Source organism: Leptinotarsa decemlineata, unplaced genomic scaffold, assembly GCF_025532065.1.
Source record: "Leptinotarsa decemlineata unplaced genomic scaffold, Ldec_3_MD MMD2_tig00001393_RagTag_RagTag, whole genome shotgun sequence".
Taxonomy (NCBI): domain Eukaryota; kingdom Metazoa; phylum Arthropoda; class Insecta; order Coleoptera; family Chrysomelidae; genus Leptinotarsa; species Leptinotarsa decemlineata.
In genome coordinates, this window is record NW_027412562.1 from 11,791,955 (window position 1) to 11,817,017 (window position 25,063).

General features: G+C 34.2%; 1 protein-coding gene across 3 annotated transcripts in view; it reads right to left on the reverse strand.

Annotated features, from left to right (window-relative positions):
- The window catches only part of Pgant9 (Polypeptide N-Acetylgalactosaminyltransferase 9), a 179,130-nt gene that overhangs the window by 131,416 nt on the left and 22,651 nt on the right, over positions 1–25,063 (reverse strand). For 2 of the 3 annotated variants that reach the window (XM_074176004.1, XM_074176005.1), the window contains exon 2: positions 11,104–11,641. In XM_074176004.1, coding sequence (XP_074032105.1) covers positions 11,104–11,431 — 328 coding nt within the window. In that variant the 5' untranslated portion in view covers positions 11,432–11,641. Of the gene's footprint in view, positions 1–11,103; positions 11,642–11,694; positions 11,714–25,063 lie in introns of those variants that run through there. The other variant, XM_074176007.1, reaches the window with a different exon arrangement.

Genomic DNA, 25,063 nt, shown 5'->3' on the forward strand with positions numbered 1-25,063 from the left:
TTCAATGCATTGAATGATATTTTTTCAATACTTAATTCGTAACCATTATCTACCGAATCACATAGATTAAATCCCACTTTTAATTTCGGTGACAATCGGCCCTGCTTAGATAAGTCGCGTGTATGTGAGTTATCATCGACATTTTTTTAATCGTACGAAATACCTATTGATGCAATTATGTGTGAAATACAACATCGTTTAAATGTCCGCCACGGCTTCTCTGGGAGAACGCATCCGGAACGTGCAATTTTCCATAACTGGCGCATAAATCAGGCTGAATTTGAATGATAGCAACCCAAGAAAACCCCACGAGAAAAAGTCTAACGGAATCAAATCGCACGATCTCGGTGTCCAATTCACATCACCTCCACGTGAGATGCTCATACCCTCAAATCACTCGTGCAGAATTTCCAATGTGGCATGGTCTATATGGAACGTATCGCCGTCCTGTTGAAACCACATGTCGTTGGTTTCTAGATCAACCAATTAAGGCCAAAACAAATTAGTAATCTTTCACCTATAGTCCTCGCCGTTGACAGTGATAGCCTGACCAACGTCGTTCTCAAAGAAATATGGACAGATGACGCCGCCAGCCGAAAATCCACTCCAAACAATAACTTTTTTGGGATGCATTGAACGCTCTTGGATCTCATGTAGTTAGGCATCGTTCTAAATTAGACCATTTTGTTTGTTCACGTATCCATTCATCCAGAAAAATCATCGAAAAATCATCCTCATCGCTGAAGATGATTTTTCGATGAAAATTAGATCCCATTCAGCGAACACACATTGTCTATGGTCGTTTATTTTCAGTTCCAGAGTCAGTTGAATGTTGTACGGGTGCAGGCCCATGTCATGACACAAAATTCGCCAAGTTGTGGTTTGCGAAAAGCCGAGATCTTGTGAGGGATGCGAAATTGACTGCCTCGGATTCTTCTGCACACTCTTACGGATATTGGTCGATAGTTCACTAAACCAATGCATTCAAATTTATCTACCACATTGTGAATAGTCCTTCCGGTAGGAAGTTTATGGCAAACGTAAAATGGGCGAAGCGCGCGATACGTTGCCCAAACAGAACAACTATTTTGATGAAACAATTTTATTATTTGCACGTGTTGTTGAATGTTATATATGTCCATGGTGATGGTGACAGATGTAGTTTAAACAAGATAACAGTCATCAATTGTCAAAGTTCGGAAGTCACTGTTGGACGACCCTATACAGAGTATATACAAGGTAAACTTGTGTCCTGAAAGACGACAACCACATCGAACTATGTTCAAGTTATTGGATCAAAATCTCACCGAGTTTGGTTCGGTTGAAAAGCCAATAAAAAAATACGATAACAGAATCAACAATCAAAATTTGATAAATGAGATGTGTATGAGGTAAATTAGACATTATGTCCTTTTCAATGAAAAAGAACTTTGAAAAAATAACAGTAATCAACTGAAATGTAAAGACAAGAGTAAATCACAGCAAATGCTCAAAATGCTGCCCTTGTTCATAATAACACAACTGCGCCCTTCTTTGAATATTATTCACTGCACGATTAACTTCCCCCCTCCTCAATCTTCCGAACTCTCTAACAATGCTGTGATGAAGGTCCACAATATTTTGATATTCCCTCTGACCATAAACTCTACTTTTCAGTGTACCCCATAAGAATGTATCTATAAAACTTAAGTCTGGAGATCTTGCTGGCCAACTCACCGGCCCATTATTCCCTATCCATTTATCACCAAACCTTTCAGTCAGGTAATTAGAAACTCGTCTGGTAGTGTGCGGTGGAGCACAATCATGTTGAAACCAGATGTTATAGTTGGCCAAAGGTAGATCATCCAAATATTCTTCGAAAATCGACATTGAAACTGTTGATAGGTTTCTCCATTCAGAATTCCGTCAAATAAATGAGGACCCAAAATTCTATCTTTGTAAATTCCTGCCCACACGTTAATACTAAATCACACTTGAGGTCGAATTTCTCGGAACTGCCTGGGGTTGTATATGCTCCAAATGTATTCGTTATTTCGGTTGAATATCCCACAATTCGTAAAAGTGCTTTCATTTGTCCAAATTACATTTTCCAGGAAAACAGGAAAATCAGGTCTTTTTATTAGCCAATTACAAAATTCTAATCGCCTTTCGTAGTTACCTAGATGCAATTTTTGAGATGTGTGTATTTTTTAACATTTCAAACCGCTTGTTTTGATATGTTTCGAATCACTTGTATGACAAATATTCATTTCGGAGGAAATTTCACGTGTAGATTTCCCCGGGTTCATGTTTATTTGCAAATTATTGATTTTTATTGGAAAGGACACAACCTCTAACTTACCTCATACATACCTCATTTATCAAATATTCTTTAGTTTCCTGGTCCAGTCTGCCTCCGTATTTTTTCCTCGTTGAGATTTTGATCCAATGATTCGAACAAAGTTCGAAGTGGTTGTCGTGTTTTCGGATACAAGTTTAAATACATTTTCGATATCCTAACACTGTTTGTAACAAATTTGTATCATCTCTCTTTTTTTTCCATTCGTGAAAGCCATTTTTCACCAAAAATTCAATGACTTGTACAATAACAAAATTTCATTGAGTGTACCAAAAATTGAAAGTCAAATTTAGATACATCAAAAGTCAAAGCCTAATTATGATAAAAATTAATTTTTTTCAATATCTTTAATTTTTTGAAAAAGAACGATAACTTATGATACATCATTGAAAAGGTAATATCTGGTTCTATTCAAAACAGAAAGAATCTAATGTAGCGCCCATGAGAAAAAATAGAGTTGATCATGGTGGCCGGAAGACGAAACGTCGGATAGCAAATCCGAAAACACCATTATGTAGCAGGGAAAAAGTGGCAATGTGGAAGTGCAATTTATTTTCGAATCCTTCGAAAAATAAAGCCAGAAAAAATTTAAAACCATTCCGGATATCTCCGGTTGAACTAGGAATTTTACAACTTTCTCAACGGCATATTGTTAGTCAGGTGAATGCACAACTTTGCCTCAGTTTAACCATCTTCGTATCTCGCATTGTTTTCGAGATCCCAATGGTGAGACTCGAATTTGAAACACCCTGTATAAATGAAAAAGTAGTTTCATGCTAAAATTGCGTCCGGTACAGAACAAAAAATGGCAAGATGCTTATTTCTAATATGCAACAGATAATGAGAGAAGGAGCTCAATTCAAACATTACCGAAATTTATATTTTCCCTAATATTTATTTACTTGTAAATGGTCTTTTGTTTGAGTGATTATATCTGGCCCGAAAGCACTTGACTATATTTAATCGATTTTCTATATCTCATCGTTTTCGAAATCTTGATAGCAGACACATGATTTATAGTTGCCTTGTGCAAAGTTTGAGAGTCTCGTTGGAAATTATTTTCCGTCTACCATCATTTTCGTCCACATCACTGGACCGCTACCGCATCAACTGAATTGCCACTCCCATTCTTCGATGATTATGACTGAGGTCTCATACGATTAATAAATTTTACACAGACAAGTTACGCTTAAAGATATTTCAGAAGTTATAAACAATTCAGTCAAACCAAAAAAGAGTTGAACGTTTTTACAAATATCTTAAGAACTATTACAGACATTCAAAATTTGAAAAGATCCTTAATGTGCAGAAAATTCGCTGAAAAAATTTTCACCACCCGAAATTGTAGCACCAATATTTATAGTTTTGAGCGGTGAAAAAATTCTGATCGCGTACCCCCGATTCGGCGATTCGACGCCCGATTCGGTTGCTTCAACAAACAAAATATTTCAACCCTATCAACCCAGTAAATTATTGTGGAATAACCAAATTTAAAACATGGTAGATAGTTGAATGAAAGATAATGAGCTGGCTAATAAATTCTATCGCAATTTTCCTTTCAATTATGGTTTTGACAATGAACATTTTTTTCAAATAGAAGTTTACATTTTGACAATTGAATCTTGTAATTTTTTTATTTCCTGACGCTATCATCAGAATGTTTCGGAAAAAAATCCTTACTGAAAAAAAAAAAATTCAATATTCCATTTACTTATTTATGAACATTAAAAGATGTCAAAAAATCGAAACCACAATTGAATCATCCAAAAAAATATTCCAATTGGTTTGTTTTCCCATTCGTTCGAGCTATATTCATATGAGCTTTTAAATATTTCATTCTCATTGTTTGAAAAATTGTAATGCATGTAATGCATTGTAATGCAATAAATGCATTGTTTATGAAATAATTCAATTTATTTTGGAATCTGTTTAGCGCAACACCAACTCATGAATCATTCTGTTTGAAATTACAAATTGAATGACAATTCAATCATAATTTTTGATGGAGGTGAAATGGCATCCAAGTATGAAGAAAAGTCTTTCTTACATGTTTTTATTCACAGTGCATAAATCGCAAATTCGATATCAAAATAGTTCAATCACGATTAGCTCATATTCTGGAACGATTCATCTTGAGCCTGCAATCCTACATCAAGATTGAGTTCAAAAATTTTATGAAAATATATTTATTTTTATTCCAGTCGATCTTAGTATACTATATAGATATAGCATACTAATGTTGATACTATGTAGATACTAAATATAAATTCACCCACTGGAAATTTAAGGGCTTGGAAAAACAATGCTGAAAAGATAATATTGTTTAATGGACGCTCCTTTTTCCCCCGCGGCTGGCGCTCCAGTTGGCCGCCACCACATCTACAATATAAAACGAACCTACGTATAAAATTTCAGCCTTCGAAAATATACCGGTATGGAAAAACATTAATGGAAAAGTAACTTTATAGTATTTCATATTCTAGTTGCAGTGCTGAATGAATATGTCAAACTGCTAGATTATTAGAAGATATTATATCTTCACATAAAAGTGATTGCAGACTACACTCCGAAAAATGTGCACTCAGTGAACATGTTTGGACTTCAATGGACTTCAATTCAGTTGAACTTAATTTCACAAAATTACCTAAATTGAGAAACAGAGTAAACATGAATGAATTTGAGTGACCTTCATTCATATTTACTTCTAATAGACAAAGAATTTGGACATTCTGAATGATAATTCATTTGCAGCTAATTGAATAACTTCCTCCTTCAATTATTCTCATATAGAGATAACAAAACTTCAATTATTGCAAAATTATCTCATTTCCAAATATCACTCACACTTTGAGACACCTACTACTGTAATGAATGAATGCTCCAACGGCCTAGGTCAAGTTTATCTGTTCTTCCAAAATTTTCAAATGACATCTGTTTCCAACCTGATATTAAACACGTTTCCGATTAAAAAATTTAAATAGTAGATCGTGCCACTTCAATGTATTTTGTCATTTTTTCGTGTTCATTTAACATTTTTCACGTATAGTCAGTGGGCATACTTGAAGACTGGCTATAAATCAAATCATCTAAGAGAACAATTTGATTTATAGCCAGTCTTCAAGTATGTCCACTGACTATACGTGAAAGATTTCTTTCCTTATACGAGGAATTGGGCAAATTTCGGATATGCAGTTGGTTACCTCGTTCACAGGCAGATGGGGCGACGACAAACCTGTTGTTTGTTGTAGTCTTCAGCTTAGTTCGAGGAATGATACTCTGACGGAATTCGATTTTCAATTATCGGAAATCATCGACTTTATGTTGATGATATACACTACCTTGCACTGACGAGTGGCCAAACAGCCCGAAACCGGTCTGCAAGTGTGTTCCAATAATTGAAAATCTATTGCGGCAGTTGTATCGCCAACAGCATATATGCAGGAATACCTTCTGTGAATAATCCTGCACTGACACCTGTCGGATATAATCCAACGCCCTTCGTGGTATTAGCCAGGGGAGTAGTTGTTTTCTGATAGATGTCAGTCCATTAATCTACTGTGTAGGGTGTTGAGACTGGTCTGAACGAATTGTTCTCTTAGATGATTTCATTTAACATTTCATGAATTTCACAAGACATTTCACAATTTCATACAAGACGTTTGTCTTGTATTTTCTGAATACCTTCTATGAACCAATCTCAACAACACTGTAAGAAACAATTTGATTTTTCTATGATATAGTATTTCAATCATAAACATATTATTGTAACTTCTTTCCTGAGAATAATATTATATTATTGAAATATATAGAGCAAGTTCCCAGAGCCCCCATACCTACGTCAGGATTATTAGTACGTCTTGTTAAGAGGTATGCGTACCCATTAGCTTGAAAGCGGGGACATTTCTTAGGTAGCGCGAAGTACAGGTAGATAAAAACCTTACTTACCTTAAATATTTTTTTAAGAATATTATTTAAAATTAAAATCAATTATTGCCAGATACTTTCCGTGGGCCAGACGTCTTGAAGGTTATGAAAAAATGACGTAAACTACGTTATAGTAGCAAACCTAAATTTCATATATATTATCTTATAGGTTCTATTTTAAGACCCTTTGTATGCGGCCAGACCAATCCGAAGGCAATCATGGCTCCGCTTTCAAGCTGAGGGGTACGCATACCTCTTAACAAGACATTGTACTAATAATCCTGAAAATTTCAGCTTTGCTAAAATGACGTAGGTCTGGGGGCTCTGGGATCTTGGACTAATAGGAGATATAGTCTATCAGAGCCTTCAAAAATTGTAAAAAGTCAAAAAAAAAAATAGTAGGATGAAATCCATTAGAAAAAGGAGGGAATATGATAAAAAATGAAAGGAAAAATAAATTACGGGCGATCTGAGTTCGGGAAGTGGGCGAGGGTGAGTTTTCAAGGGTTAAAAATAGTTTATCTCGATTTCCGGCAAAACCACAAGTCCTATGGAAAAAAGTGAAATGGCAAAGTTGTAGGTAATGAACAAATCTACAACTTTTCATCTTATTTTTTTTCCACATAATCTCAAAATTTATGTGAAAATAAATTTTTCACAAAGTTTTTGGTTTTTAATTTTTCAAAATTATTTTTATCTACGAAATTTCGTGAAAACTCACCTCTCTATTTCCCAAATACTCTGTAATTTATTTGATTTCATATTTATTTTTTCATCTTATTTTGACTTAATATCAAAAAAGCACCCTAATTTTCATTCGAAAATTCTCGCGTCAAAATATCAGCTTTTTTCAAAAAGTCATTTGGTGTTTTGTTCATTGAAATCTTTATTTTCTGATAGTGTAAAAAATATACATTACCATAGTAAATGTTATCAGAAAATGCAAAAAATCGAAGAAAAAAAACCCGAAAATCGAATTTTTTTCAATCACTATGTACAATTTTGAGCTATTTATTGAAATTTACACTTTAAATACTCAAAAAACGTTACACTGACAGACGAAAAAATTGCAAATAGAAATAGAATACTTTCACATATAGTCAGTAGGCATACTTGAAGACTGGAAAAATGCAGAAAAATGCAGAAAATGCAAAAAATCGAAAAAAACCCGAAAATCGAATTTTTTTCAATCACTATGTACAATTTTGAGCTGTTTATTGAAATTTACACTTTAATTACTCAAAAAACGTCACACTGACAGACGAAAAAATTGCAAATAGAAATAGAATACTTTCACATATAGTCAGTGGGCATACTTGAAGACTGGCTATAAATCAAATTATCTAAGAACAATTCGTTCAGGCCAGTCTCAACTCCTTACACAGTAGGTTCATGGACTGACACCTCTCAGAAAACAACTACTATTTATTGCCGTTTTAAAGTGATTTATATACCTGAGAGACCTACGGAAAATTCTAGCCCATTGATAGGCATTTCATAGAGAAGTGGGGAACGAGCTAGGAGGGTCTGGACCTAGTATTTCGTAGCAGCTGGAAAGTATCGTAAATTCATTATTAGATGCCAAAAATTTGTCAAATTTGGCCAATGTTTTTTTATAAGAAAGATGCAAGTAAAGAAGATATAAAACAATGGATTACAATCAATCAAATCTATTTATAAATGTAAAAATGAAAAAATAACATTGAGATTTCAAAAATATCAATTGGCAAAAATGAAATCATCTTTATTTTGGCAAACCTTCCACCCACAGAAGGAGCAGCAGAACAACACTGTTACAGGGCATATTATCAGCTTCAAACTTGGTAAGGTAACGAACTGACAGCAACAGATTGGGGCTGACAGCAACATCAACGTGGCATTATGCCCAAATTTACAGAAAAGGAATTGATTCCGAAAGTATTGCTTAAAACTATTTGTTGTAGCTGTGAAACTGGATGTAACAGTTTGAAATATGGCTGTCGTAAACATGGTTTGAAATGAATCGAAAAGGTTTTTGTATGAAAGTGTATAATCATAAAATTATTGCAAAGCACTTTCGACTTTCGTCATCATCAGTGCTCACCTGAAAGTCGACAAAAGTTGAAAGCGCTTTGCAATAATTTTATGATTATACACTTTCATACAAAAACCTCTTCGACTCATTCATTCAATAAGTGTATTCAGCTTTCCAAATCTATTTATGGTTTAAAATGCACACATTTATGCTCAAATTGTCATGGTTCTGAACATTGCTCCAATATGGAAGAAAAAACCTACGATGAAGTTGATGATTCAGATGAAATTGTGTATGAAGAACCAATGCAGACTGGAAATAATATTGGAGACGAAGAAGGTGATGGTCTTGAAGATTTCGAAGATCAACTAGAATTGGAAAGGTTTGTCGAATCTAACGATGAAGAAATCCATCAAAGAGACAAAAACTAATGAATAAGTGATTAATATTAAAGATAAGGATTTATAAATAACAAGATTACCGTTTTTAAAAATATTATAATTAATAACCTAATCAGAATGAAGTATATAAATTCAATAGTACGATTTACATGTATATTTATATTTTATGAGATTTTCTATAACATGAATGTAATTAGAATTTGATAAATACAGTCTTTAACTGAATAAAATTGCAGCAATCACATTTTTTTGATGAAATTTTACATAATGACTAAAAAAAATCGAATTTAAGTTTTTTTCGATTTTTTGAATTTTCTGAGAACATTTACTAGAGTAAATAATATAGTAATCGATTTTTCGATTGAAAATTAGGGTGCTTTTTGATGTTGAGTCACAATAAGGTGGAAAAATAAATATTTTGAATCAAATAAATTACAGTGCATTTCTGTTTAAAAAAATATGTTTTTCCGTTAACCATCTGTCGCACCCCTACGAACGACAACCCTCAGAAGTCGAAGCTTGTGCGAGCTAGGGATTAACGATGTATTCCCTTTTAACGTGTGATTCCTAACACGGGTTGGACGATAGCAAGAGAAAATCGATCGTTTAGACTAGGGCTTGAAGCACCGACAAAAACGGCAGTCAATTCGAGTCAGTGAACAAAGCACTCACGTCGAACCGCCTAGCTACCGACCGACATAAAAAGTTAAGTTTTCACTGAATTTCGTAGAATTTTTTTTTTAAGAAAAATAAAAAAACAAAAACTTGGTTATTTGAATTTTTCAGGTAACTTTTGAGGTTATGTGAAAAATTGTGAATACAAAGTTGTAGATCTTTTCATTACCTACAAATTTGCTATTTAACTTTTTTTCACAGGACTTGTAGTTTTGCCGAAAATCTAGATAAACCATTTTTCACCCGCAAAAACTCACCCCCTCCCATTTCTCGAACTCAGATCGCCCGTAATTTATTTTTCCTTTCATTTTATCATATTCCCCTTCTTTTGTAATGTGAAACCCATCCTACTGTTATTTTTTTTGGTTTCAAAATGTATCGACCCTGGTCTATAGGGTTATTGGAGTACACATGTTTCGGTTGCCGCTTTTCCCAGAAAATTTTCAACTGACATATCCTAACTGGTCAGCATATATAAAATTGTTTGAAATATATATACGAAAGCGGCTGGTATGGATCCCATTGGTATCGCTTCAAAAAGAATTTATTCTGGATTTGTCATCTCAATGTTGTCCACCACATTAAAAATTTACATTGTGGAATTGGCCGCGGTGGTGGTGCGCCCGACTCACGATCGGAAGGCCGTGGGTTCGATTCCCGCCTCGACCAGATATTTTTCTCGAGAGAATTCATCTGGTTGAAGCTGGAATGATTCTGCAACCGTGTTAGGAATCACACGTTGAAAGTTAAGACCGCGTTAGTCCTTAGCTCGCACAAGTTTCTCAACTCCTGAGAGTTGTCGTTCGTATAGGGGCGACATCTGATTAATGGAAACACAGATATCAAACAGATTTTTGAACATTCACATTTTACTGAAAATTTGGGCATATTGCCGCAAAAGAAACATATTATTTTGGACATCATTTTGATAGGTACTGTCTATGAGTTTCGAAATAAAAATTAAATAAAATATTATACGTTTTTTACATACACAAAAAAGTATTAACTGGGAGTGGTCATAATTTGATAAAAATAATATGGGATTGTGCCAATAAATGTCAATATTTTCTTACCTTGTTCGCGTTTCTGGTAGATGCTAATAATTGTCAGATCATTTCTTGAAGATATCTCTATCCACGATAATAACTGAACAATTGTCACAAACGTTTTTTATTCATAGATACTTTTTGCTAACACCGTGATATCCTCAGTAGAAATGCATGTTGGTGTTCATTTTCATCCAGTAACGGGTCAGTTCTTTCATAATTAAGAGTATATACCTTCTATCTGATTTTGAATAGTTCCCGATAAAAAAAAATAATTAAAAACTTTGGAATGTTTCACTACTGCATGTTCAAACAGCAACTCTGCTGCAGGGGATTTGATGAAGTGATAAATCTAACGAGATTAATAATAAAAACAACAAATTGAACCTGTTTTCTTATAATACCAAGAAACATTTGCAGAATGTATGGAATATTCATCAAAATGTAGCTAATATCGAAATAATCATGTCAAATATAAAATATACCAAGAATTATGCACCGGTCTCACGTTTTCTCAAGTAGAAATCAAGTCATATAAAGTTTAACTACTAATTTTCATGTAAACATTCATGCTGTCTAAGTTCTCAATCGTAAGAAGTATGAGTTAACAAGATGTGAAACTTGAAATTTCAGTCTTGAGACTGATGCATCGAGTCAACTTTGGAATATCTGTTTCGTAATCATATCTGCTTAGTACCAACTCACCTGATAAATTAGCAGGGAGAATGACCGGTTTTCCCATTTCTCCAGCCATATCTTGAGGAGGAAGCAATACACCTCCACTATCATCCTGTCTTTTCACTGGAAATTCTGAACTACGTGTCCATTTTTCAAAAGGGTTCACCCTGTTTGGTTCAACTTCGACTTGTTCCTTAGTTTTTTTCACTATTTCACCATTTAACCGCATAGCTACACTATTTGGAGTTTGAACACTGTTATCGGTATATAAAAGAAATGCTATGGTAAACCAAGCTGTACCAATTATCACCACCAGCTTTAAAAGAAGTGACCTTTTTCGCCAAAGATATCCCATAACTAAATAGTAAACTACATACAACCGCGTTGACTAGGAAAATAACTGATTTGAGTCTTATCTAAATTTCAAAATCAACATCACGATAAGGTTCCCGTCTGATTACAACTGATATCACAAATGTTCTGTACATTCCTCATCGTTTCGATATGTGTCGATGTATTGCTATCAATGTGGACTACGTGAATGCTTTTCTAGAGATGTTCATTCCTGAAACAAAAAAGCGAATTACAAATATACCATTTATTGTACCCCAAACATACATTTCAACTGAAGTGACATATGTGATATATGAATAATTGTCAATATCCTTCGTCAGATAAATGACAACTACAGAAATTTGATATTGTTTACTGGGTTGCATTCATAAACAGTTTATCCCTGGAGTAGAGTGAGGTCACGTGATCAGAAAAATGTTTTTATCTATTTTTAGTGTTTTTGGGTCAACTTTCCACAAATTTAAAAATAGAGAAATGTAGAAATTTTCCCAATTTAGGGAAAAAGCAAATTTGGAATGCCGTGTTCATTAAACACAAAACTCTTACGTGTTAGCAAATTTTTACTATCATTTTCGCATTTAGGGACCAAAAATTAACAAAGAACTACATTTGGCTGTAAACTAGTGCAATCATCAAATGTAAGGAAGGGAAAGCACCGCAAAAAGTTACTGCCTGAGTTGACTCTTCAAAGGTTTATATTGAGCAATATCTTTTCGGAGTGAACTTTTCTGTTATTTTTTATATGTCTTTTCCATCAAAAAATGTGTTTTTTATTAAATTGAATGGATACACGTTTTTGTTTCGAATGCATGCATCATATTATTTATTTTATTATGAATTATTTGTAACAGTCAGCACCAATTATTCGTGTTGAACGTTTTATGGAATAATTATAACTGTAGGAGGATAATTTCATTCTATTCGAAAGCAGAATATGCAGAGTTTACTTCGAGCATGTTTCTGAACATTTTGTACCAGGAGCTCAATAATAATAGTGTGCGTTCAGAAACGATTTAGGATACGCTCATCGTACTTTCAGTAAGTTGATGAACGCAACCTAATGATTGCGTTCATTACCTCATTAAACTATTCACAGAGACCAGTATAAATACGTTGAAGATGAATAACCACCTACCAGGTTACTCAATAAGCCAGTGAAGAAGAACAACATTGAAGTGTCGTATTTTAAAAACACTTTATTGTGTGATTTTCACTAGACAGTTTACAAAACTGCAACACGTGTTATTAAGACACGTCCGAAGAAGCCATTGTATGGCGTTTTCAAAGTGTTTTTAGAATACGTTAGTTATGGATTTTCATCAAGTATCGGCCGATTCCATCATATAACACTGAAGTATATGCAACTATAGTTGTCTAGAAATGAGAGAAACTACAGCAGTATATCTATGTATATTAGTGCCATAGGCGTACTACATTCAAATCACTTACTCTCAACGAAATATAATAATATCCATTGGCAAATATACATATTTCAATGTCACAAGTTGTACGAAGCCATTTCTGAATAAATATAGAAATCCCACAGAAGGATATACCTGTGCGTGGGTTCTGCAGAAATTGGAGTACCAATGAATACAATTTCAAAAATTAAAATATAAAATGGTATAAAAGGTAAGCCGTTTTAGAAATATTAGACATATTGATTTAATTATATCTTCAACTCTCTGTATGAAGATGTGAATCAGTGATAGTAAACATCTTTCATATCAACGTACTGGTGTATCTGAAGCCTTGGCGAGCCCAAGACCCAGGTTTTGAGTTTATTTTTGAATGAATTGTTACTCCTGATATTTTTTATATGATGTGGGACGAGATTATATAATCGAGGAGCTAGGTATGAGTAAGACCTTTGAAAGATGTTTTTCCTGTGTCGAGTTTTATATTTGTGTTCTATTTTCCTAAATACATGTCTATTAATATTTTGTCTCATTATAGTTTTGAGAAAGTAGAGTTGTCTGATGTCTAGAAATAATGTTTCTTTATATAATGAGTCGGTCGAGTAAGTTCTTTTTTTGAGGTGGATAATTTTCAATACTGATTTTTGTGCTTGTTCTAGGTGTTTCGGAAAATTTTTGTTTGCTGCTCCCCAAGCAATTATTCCATATGTGAGGTGAGTTTCGAACAATGTATGGTATAGCATTCGCATCTGGTCTCTTTGTAGGTATATGGTTTCACGCATTTTAATCTATATGTAACGAATCTTAGTTTTTTGACTGAGTAATCAATATGTGCATCCCATTTTAGATGAGCGTCAACATATATACCAAGGTATTTTAATTTATCTACTGATGAAACAGAAACTTCTACGTCATCGTAATTTATTGAGAGTGATTTGGAATCTGGTAGATTCTTGGCTTACGAAGTGAAGGTAATGTAAAATGTTTTGCATATATTTATACTCAATAATTTACTTTCGAACCATTTAATCATCGTTTTGAAATTTTTTCTGCTTTTCGTTTCAGAGAATTCCATGATTCCGACTGATAAATAATTACAGTGTCATCGGCGAAAGTGATTATATCACCTTCCACATTCAGTGAGAAAATATCACAAACATTATTTTCTGTTGGGAGTTTAAAGACCATGTTAGAGGGATTAGTCGTGATATTCTTCAATTTACTTCGAGAGCGCGTTGAATGAAAAGCTATAAAACATGGAAGCTAGTTGTTCGAGAAACGTGAAGCGTCCAAAACTGTCGGCATTTTAAAGGATTCATCGCAAGGAACAACAAGACCTTCAAACTGTGTGAAGTAAAGAAATGCCTATATAGTGCTTTGGAAATAGTCGACCAAGGATCTTGAGAAAATGCATCCACAAAGCAATCAGAATCGAAGCATAGATGTGGGATCAGGAAACTCAACGAATAATATTCTGAATATTTTATAGATCTGTAGAAGGTAACAATTTTGAATAAAGAAAAACAAATATAAATTGTCATCAAAATTGAATATTTGAACAAAATTAGTTTGCACGATATTTCAATTATCTTCGCATCACACAGAATATATTATTGGAACATTTTTATTACTACACAGTCCGACGCCTATTAATACTAACTTCAACACAATATGAGAAAAAGTGTTGGTCGCCACTATTGACGTTATTTGTCGCAAGTCACTATTTTAATGGCCCGTTAGCAGCACTCTTACGAGGCATAGCGGGTAGAAATATCTCAGTGACTTTGTGGATGAATTGCAATGCGACTTACTCGAGACGACTATGTTGCTTTCTTTGATGTACCGACATGTTCGCATTCTTGAAATTATTTAACTCAGACAATACCGAATGTTCTATACAACTTTGACGAGTAGAGAATCAGAACAGTCATAGAAATATCTCGCTATAGAGGAAGAACTAAACACGGCCATATGGAAAGAGTTGGGAAATAATATTACCGAAAAATGAACACTATTACACCATTATTCATTTACTGTTGGCATGCCAATCATATGCGGCTTTAACCTTTATCTATCTACAGTAAGCGGCCCTACGCCTCTAACTGACAATACCCGCTGTTGTCTTATGCTTCGTGAGATATTGAATCCTTTGTGAAGATTAAGAAGTGCTGAATTCATGTGAAGGATGTCCTAGCAGCTCTGGCCCAAATTTAACCAAATTTAACAATATTTGTTGTGGAGGTTTCAGTGAAGGAGATACGAAATAGTAGGTACGAAAAGAGTACGAAGAATGAATAAAATGTTCCCCGCAGATACTATACAAATCACCAACCTAAAGATAACTTACCGTGTACTCCACACACGGTTTATTAGTGAATTACCGGTACACTCTCCAAATTTGACGGAGCTTCCAGGGCATGACCAGCTGTTTTGATCTAGTCTAATAATAGAGAAGACTATATGCGGAAAGTAACATAATTCCCACCAATTAGGATATCGAAACTGTCAGGGAGAATAAAGTTGTCACTGCAAATACACTTCCGGTCAGATCTTACTCTGCTCCTTTGAAGTAGTGGACTCGGTAAGAGAACTCAATGTCAGGACCAGAAAAAATATTGTATATCCTCAAAAAAGTAAAACTGAAACCACTTTATAATTTTCTTGTTTCAGAGAACTGAAAAATTTTTAGTAGAAGTTATTTTCAACAATGCGATTCATATGAGAATGAACAATGGTCTGCTTGGAATGGATCCTGTGTCATTGTTTTTAGTTATTATGCCATACTCTGCTATTTCCAGATGGATGTCATTTACTGTTTTCAAAAATGTTCAATGTCTGGTCTACGAAATCGAATATGTGGAGCATGCTCTTTGAAAGCAATTCCAATAGGTTGTTTCGTCTAACCAGTATTGTTTTGTCACATTCTCCAATATTATATTTTCCTTTACTCAAGGGGTTCGTAATACTATGAACGAGAAAGTGTAGTCGCACCATTTTCTGTTTTAAGCAGTGGTAGCAGCTATCATTGATATAATCTGAAAATACTGGTATTTTTCCTGAAGACATGAAATTCTACACCCTTGTTACTTCTGATCACCAAATCACCTAAGAATAATAGCTCAGCTTGTTTTTTAATTTATATGTGAACTAGAAATTGCGGGATCTGTTAACAATTGGAACAAAGTCAGCTATCTTATATTTCTCAATATCAAAAAATTTAACTCACATGTCTTGTTTTCAGTTCAAATCTGCTCATGAACATGTTAGCCACGAAGATAGACAGAGACTTTCCCGTTACCCTGCACTGATGCTGTCTGTAAAACAGTTGCTGAACTGGAAACAATTCTGTTTTATGCAGATTTGTGTTGGTTGAATGTAGTCTTCCGAGTACTTCACTAATTATTGTGGATTATTCCCATGAGATAGACATATACCATCGCGGAGTTTTTTGTAGACCATTTTAAGGGGGATTCAGTGTTTATCTACTATATTATGCATGTTATACACATATAAACCTTCCTCTTGATTCACTTCATCTATTAAAAACCCCACATCAAAATCCGTTGTATAGTTTTAAACATTTAAGCAAACATAGGGACAGACAGCGGAAAGCGACTTTGTTTTATACTATGTGGTAAATATATTTTTCGAGAGGAAGATGTAAACATTAATGATGATATTGAATATTTCAGAAATAATGTTTTGAGTACCAAGAGCTGCATTTCATAGTAAAAAGACAGTGATGTTTATAATAATAATGATGATAATAATAAATCTGCTTAATTGATAATACAAAAAATACAAAGATAAATGAGAAAAGAAGTTACAGGAGATTCTGGTACTCACTAGCAAAGTCTAGGTCGGAGCTATTAAAACTCAACCAACAGGCACCATTCCATAATGAATGTGAACATATGACCCAGTTCTGGGTGAATATAGTTGTCTGAAAATTTACGATCCTACTACGATCTACAATGCATCGACATTGCTTTATTAGGATTAACTTTCAAATCATGTTCACAGCGTTAAAGCATACTCATCGATTCTGAAATGCATATATTTCTGTTTGAAAAAAAATCTGTTTTTTCGTTAACCAGCTATCGCACCTCTAGGAATGACAACCCTCAGAAGTCGAAACTTGTGCAAACTAAGGATTAATGAGGTCTTAGTTTTTAACGTGTGATTCCTAACACATCAGCATAATCATTTATTTTACAATTCTTGAAGGATCAGTAGTATAAATGATGAACAATAAAGGTCCCAAAATGGAACCCTGTGGTACGACAGATAGAATATCAAGAGATAAAGAGTAGTGGCTATCAACACAAACTTTTTGAGATCTACCCTGTGAATAAGACCAGATGAGAAATGAGACAGCACTATCAAAATCAAAATATTCGAATTTCATGCAAATTAGCTCATGATTGATGAAATCGATTACTTTCAAAAAATCTACTGGAACCAGAGTACTTAATCATTCCCTTATCAAGTCCCTCAACAAAATCTTGTGTAACAGTAGCACGAGCTGTATCTGCACTAAAACCCTACCAAAAACTCATTGCGATGGTGATAACATTGAAATTGAAATATTCATTAATTTGTGAATGAATAACTCTTTTCAAAAATTTCACTCATGGCCAGGAATATACTGATAATTCTGAGAACAGAATAACTGGCTGGATCATTATTCTTGGAAATGGGTATCCACACGGCAATTTTCCACAAGTCTGGAAAATATGAACGTTCAAAACAACAATTGATGATACGTGTAATGTATTTATCTATAAACGGGCTAAAAAGTTTCAACTTTCTGATTGGAATATTATCTATCCCTGAAGCTAGGCTTTTAATACAGAGCTTCTTCGGTAGAAAATTGAAATGAGAAGTTATTTTGCTTGATTAAAATAATAATTGATATGAAATTAAAAATTTTTTGTTCTCAATTATTAGAAACATTTTATACGAATTGGGCAAAATAGTAGTTTATTTCATCGGTATTCGAGAGGTGATTGGATAATAAATATTAATTTTTGGAATAAACGAACATTGAGGTTAGAGAGAGCATTCCAGGTTTTGCGTGGTATTTTTTCAAAATAGACTTGAGATGAGTTTTTTTTCAATTCTTATCATTAACAAAGTATACTTTCTCAATTCTTCATACCTCATATGATCATCAACAGATTTTGTTCTTATAAAATTTTGGAAAGCTTTATCACGTTCATTAAGCCAAGATGCGAGAGGTTTAGTGATTAAAACTTCTTTAAGGTTTGTAGATTTAGATGAAGATTTGAGAAAGCACCTTTGGAGAGCCACTTCCAGACCCAAGTACCCATCCAACAAGAAATTGCAATGATCAAACCCACGTAAGTCTCCGTCTCAAATTACTACTAAACATATGTGTAATTGATGACTTGTTTATTTTGTGTTAATTCATGATCACTTTAATGAAATGAATGAAAACACTTTTGTCTAATTACCACTAGTTTATATGACCGGTTTCGGGTTGGACCCATCACCAAGTTTTATACTTGAAACCGGTCGTACTAGTGGTAATTAGACAAGAGTGTTTTTATTTATTTCATTAAACTACTACACCTACACTTACTTTACAAGTGAAAAAAGGTATCCAGTTTCTCTGACAGTAGAAGATAACGCAACACCTAGGTAATGCTTTTTCCAATGTGCTGTATTCCTTTCATTTAAAAACGTTCATTTATGAATTTATTATAATCATGTCTAAAAAAAGAAGGAGAAATTTCAATGAATATTCATAAGTGACCACGAATATGAATATAACCATTGTGAATGAAGAATGGAAATGCATATGTTTTCAATTGTCGTGAGTCGAGAACCACTCCTCCTGCTGAGGAATACACCGTTGAAAGGTAAGGGAGCCATAGTCCAACCTGATTTACATGAAGACGAATCGAACGACAGACAGTCTTAGGTGTCGTTCCCACCATCTTTTATCGCCCGATAGTAGGTGGCGCTACCTGGTGTCAATGGTAAAACTAATTACATTTTCTTATTATGCCTAATACAGTACTTCAAAAAAACAGAAAAATTTACAAAATAATTATTATGTTCTTTTTATATAGAAAGAGAACTACAAAGCAAAGAATCCATTGACTCGTCCGAAGAGAAATCCACAGTCACACTTGAATCTATTATTATTTGGTCGAAAACAGTGTCTAACATACCGTCCAATCTCCACATTTTCTCTTCTTCCTTAATCACATGGGCTACAGCATTAGCTTAATCTTCTTTCCGTATCCGTTCCATTGCTAGTTCTAATAAACGTTGGACATCAGAAATTGTATATGTCACGGTTTCACTCACAATGGTAAGGAGGAAGTCTCAAAATGGTGATGCCTTCAGCACGAGCTATTGTATCCACCACATACTAGCGATATCTGTCACGATGCTGTTTAATGACACTCATAAACTCGGCCTTCATCATGTCATTGGAAAATGGAATACCTTTTTGTCTTAACCAACTCTGCATGTCTACTTTTCTGGTGGTCATAGTTGGGCAGCTGTTCTATTAATCGGCTGTGATAAGAAGCGTTATCCATTACTATTACCGAATTTGCCTCGACTCGTGAAAAAAGGGATTCAAACCATCCTTCAAAGCGTTGGGCGTCCATGTCTTCGTGACAATCTCCCGTTTTTTTTGATAAAAAAATCAGTGCACTATCGTATAAAAAGTCACTCTCGCTACCTACATGGGCGACAATTAGTCGTTGCCCTTTACCCGTTGGTCCGCGTAACCCTGTTGATAAACCGTCCACAAATGCTTGACCATAACTAGTTAGAGTAGTATCTTGCCAGATCTTAGATACTGTGTGACCAGCATTCACCCACGTTTGTCCAGATAATAAATCTTTTTGTGAGCAGAACGCATTTCTCTAATAGAGCGTTATTCACACGTTAAAAGGTAAGACCTCGTTAATCATTAGCTCGCACAAGTTTCGACTTCTGAGGGTTGTCGTTCGTAGGGGTGCAACAGCTGGTTAAAGGAAAAACAGACAGATTTAGAGAGATTTAGAAAAGGGCATATGACAATGAATCTTATGTGGAATATTTTCAGTCACCTAGTGTGATAACAACCAGAGGACGAATTCTAGACATAATTTCGGGAATTCCAGAAACTATTACAGGTACTTTTCGAAATATTGATGAACCTGTACATTTTCTCAGATAAAAATCTCATCATAAATACAACAAGTTCACCCCAAGAGTAGTTGAAGCTGGACAAATGCTCGGGTATTTATCTATCAATAAACTGTTACACTTGATTTCTTTCCTACTCCTGATCGACTCTGATGGGTGAAAACCTCCCAAAAAATTAGTTCAGAATTTCCTAAATATTAAACATCTTTATCTCCTCTTGAATATGCATTCGAAGGAAAACTTCGATTAGTCAATGGGCTTTACAGTCAGTCATTGATGTCAAATGAATCTTGCTGATATACAAAAATACACCGAACAAACTCGCAAGTATATTTTGATTGTTATACAGTTTCGAGGGAATTTTGAGGACTCTCTCAATTGATCAGTCGAAAGCAATCAAATACTTTAAAATATAAAACAACACTAAAAATAATATCATTATGCAATCGAAAACATGTTCCATTTTAAATCATTTACATAGAAAAGACAAAGTTACAATTAGAACATATTTTTCGTTTTCATTCAAAAACGAGAACTATCTTGGTCTAAAAATCTATCCAAAAAGTCGAGTGATGGAGTTAACGCTAAAAAAACTTTGTTCTGGGGTGTTGTTAGAGTTGAAGAAATCATGTGGATATACTGAAAAAGAATGGTGAGTATGGAAAATACAAAAATATTGTTCCGAATAATGTTTCCAAATTTCTTCTTATGCATTTCAAAGAGTATTAAATTTTTTACAAAAAAAATCAAATATTGTACATTTGAAAGCCATTTAATTGCTATCTCTCAGTCAATTCAGACGTGTATGAAGAAATTTATTATCAAACAAGAATATGTTGAAAAAAGTCTTCAATTTGGTATTTAAGAAAAAACTATTCAAAATTAATAATGTGTCTGAAGAGCTTGCTATTGAGGAAATTGTGAAAAAGAGTGTTTAAAACCTACCAATCATATAGAGGTTACCTTATTCTCAAAGGACTTTACATACTCGTGTACAAGGATGGATGATATTTAAACTTGCTAGTAAGGTGGCATCTGAACAATGTATAAAATATACATTACTCAGTCAAATTATTCTGGTCTCGACACTGACACTTTTTGTTTGGGCAATACTAGTGTAAGAATACATGTAGTGAAAGTTTGCAATACAACTAAATCTTATTCGAAAAACAAGTGAGGTAATTTACCACATGCTGTTGTCATATATTCAGTTTTTGAGACGAAAGAGTTAAAAACAGATGATCATTCTTCGTTCAGACGTCAAAAGAGAAACATGTTTTGCGAAAGGTGTCTCAAAGAAATAAAGTTGTCGAGAAGTAAAACATTCAAACATTCCATCGAGATAAAATATCGGAAACTGGATACCATTCAACACAGACTCATGGACCACACATTAAGACTTCAAGAAATGGCAATATAACTATGACCGGACACCAGTCTTGTGTGGGATATGTAGCAAAGTGTTGGGTCGTACCTCTACACATGAATAATGTACATAATAAATATTATTTCAAAGTTTTTTTCCGAGTGAAACTAATATTTGTATTGAAAACATAAAATTGAATTTGTATACTCAACTCACTGGACAAAAAGTGTATATTCCGTACATGAAAACGTTTTGAATGATTTTCTTTAAAAGAAGTATTTCATTGAATAGAGTTACCAAAATTTTGTCAATTTTACCTATGTATAAGAAAATAAATATTTATTAACTTCGAAATATTAATTTCTCCCAACTACCTACACTCCTACACAGTAGGATGTGGCAAACGTCTGTCAAAAAACAACTACTTCCACACTGGATATTGAATTATATCCGACAGATAGAAAGTTTGTTCTAGTACTAACATCCAAAACAGTTTGTAAACTGCGCAAGACATAATGCGTACAAGCAAAAAATCTCAAACAGTCCGAAATAGTCTCGAACATTTGGTTAAACCAAAACGCATTTGGAGGATACCACTGTGCCACCTATCGTATATATGAAGAGATGATCATACCCATTTTGTTATGTAGCGTATCCGTGTAGTCAGTTCAAATGTTATCCAACCTCAATCATCCATTATTCAAATCAAATAAATAAAAAATAGCAAATAGCCCAAACAAATTTCCACACGAATGCGCATGAGCAACGGGAACAGTTCTCAACAGTTCAGCTTCGAGAGCAAGAACGATTCAGGACGGTTCAATTCGCATCATTTCGCAGTCGAAACCAGAACAGAGGATTAATAAATCCGAACTTATCCTCAATAAATCAGAACGCTCTATATCAACTGCGCATGATCCTGACGTCCTAGAACCTGAATTTCGTAGAACCAGAACAAACCCAGAGGCTACTCTCGCAGATGTTTCTCGTTCATCCATCCAGTACAGAAAATATCCTATCCAGACAGCAAAGTGTCTGGGACTCGCTTAATTTCTACTCGACTCGAATGCATTATGAAACCTTCGTCTGAGAAAAAGATTGTTAATTAGTAACAACTCCATCTCGTGAACAAGCGGGAAAGAAAATCCCATATATCAAAAGTCTAACAGAAATCAAAAGTGAAAACTATCTAGGAAGGATACATACGTATAATGAAATGTTTGTTCTGGTTTTACGAAATTCAGGTTCTAGGACATCAGGATCATGCGCAGTTGATATAGAGCGTTCTGGTTTATTGAGGATAATTTCGGACTGATGAATCCTCTGTTCTGGTTTCGACTGCGAAATGATCCTAAACTGTTTTGAACCGTCCCGAATCGTTCTTGCTCTCGAGGCTGAACTGTTGAGAATTGTTCCCGTTGCTCATGCGCATTCGTGTGAAAATTTGTTTGGGCTATTTGCTAGGATGTTTTTTTTATTTATTTGATTTGAATAATTGATTATTGAGGGTAGATAACATTTGAACTGACTATAGGGATACGCTACATAACAAAATGGACATGATTAATAGTATTTTCTCGTCTTCATCTCTTCATATATACGATAGGTGGCACAGTGGTCTCCTCAAAAGCGTTCTGTCCGAGACTATTTCGGACTGTTTGACATTTTTTGTTTGTACGCACCATGACTTGCGCAGTTTCCAAACAGTTTCAGATGTTAGAACTAGAACAAACCTAATATGAATATTTATTTTTCGACAGACGCTTGCCACACCCTACTGTGTAGGTAGTTGGGAGAGAATAATATTTCGAAATTTATTTTGTAATATTTATTTTCTTATACGTATGTATCTCTCCCCGATAGTTTTCACTTTTGATTTCTGTCAAAGTTTTGATATATGGCATATTAGCTTTTACCCGCGGCTTCGCTCATGGGTGACAGAAGAAAATAACAATAAATATAGACAAATTCCAAACAGCTGAAACTATAGTCAATTGGATTGGATTGGATATTTTCGTAACTGTATTATTCATAATACAGTGCGACGGTATTACGGTACTGAGGGTTGAAACTTCTTTACTGGAATGCTAGATGACGTTAAAATAGCTAAATTTTGAGCTTTTTTTGGCAAACAATTTTTTTATCTTACATAAAAAATAATTATTTTTTAATAAAAAGTATACTATGTTTCTTCTAATACCTCCATGAACATGTGTACAAAATTTCATGATGATCGGTTGAGTAGTTTTCGCGTGAAACTGTAACAAACAAACTTACATTCGCATTTATAATATTAGTAAGATTTCTTCCCCGCTTGGGGCATTGTTCACGAGATGGAGTTGTTACTAGTATAACTGTCTTTCTCTCAAACGCAGGTTTCATATATGTAGCGGAACCGTGTTGAAATTAATCGAGTACCAGACACTTTGCTGTGTGGGTAGTATCATTCCTGTACTGACGAGAGGTGATACCTCGAGACCGCTCTGTGCAAGTGATCTACTTCAATGATTTCCAGCATGGTCCTGCTACTGGATGAACGAAAAACATCTGCGAGACTAGGCTCCGTGAGGAATCTTGCATAAATGTCTGTCGGATATAATTCTATATTCAGCGTGTTATTAGCCGGGGAAGTAGTTGTTTTTCGATAGACGTTTGCCACACCCTACCGTGTAGGTAGTTGGGATAGATTGATATTTCGTAATTTATTTCGAAATATTTATTTTCCTATACGAATGTATCCTCGATAGTTTTCACTTTTGATTAATATTAGGTATGGATACCATAAAGTGCATAAAATTGGTCTTTTTTAAGGCATGTTGAAAAAGCCATTTCTTACGACTCGACTGTCGAAAAATGTATAAGGATGATAAAGAAGGAAACTGGAAAATCAATGAAAATAAAAACAAATCTTCGCATGAAGTTAACACGAAATTGAACATACTTTGATTGCCGTCTTAGTGCTATGAACGATTCAGTAATATTTCTGCTGTTTCAAATCATACAAATATTGAAAATGAAAGAAATATTTTCAAATACCACTAATTTGTATTTATCAAATGGAAGATATTTTTTCAGCATTTTGACGAATATAATTTAAATTATCGCTTGGCGATATAAACCGCAACGCCAATTGAATGAATGGAAATCTGAGAGCATTAATTAATTAACAAGCTCGGTCAATTTAATCAGTTTTATGATACTTTTATCGGTCACTAATAAGTCTGGACCTATTTTCATACATGCTTATAAAGGGTAATATTTCAATAGATAAATACATTTTTATACATTGTAATACAGGGTATTATTTGAATATTTTATTAGTGACATAAGAAATTCTCGTGAAACTGTTCCATGATTCGACTGAGGTTGCTTTTTTATTTGGTGAAAGTTGGTCTGAAAAATAGATTATTTCAAGAAAAAAAAAGAAAAGTTTTAAAATTTTCACGTGATCTAAACACCTCTATATCAAACATTTTTTGGGGCCTCCGCCCTAACTAGCTAGGTGGAATATACACCACTGTAATGTAAAATTATAATATAACGTATTGAACCTTGTAAGAGTACAGTCAGAATAAACATTTTCATTTCTACAGTACAACTTGCACACTATACAGTGCATTCCATTTAAAACGAGTCACCCTGAATACCTTTTGGTACAATGAATTTCAGGAAAAAT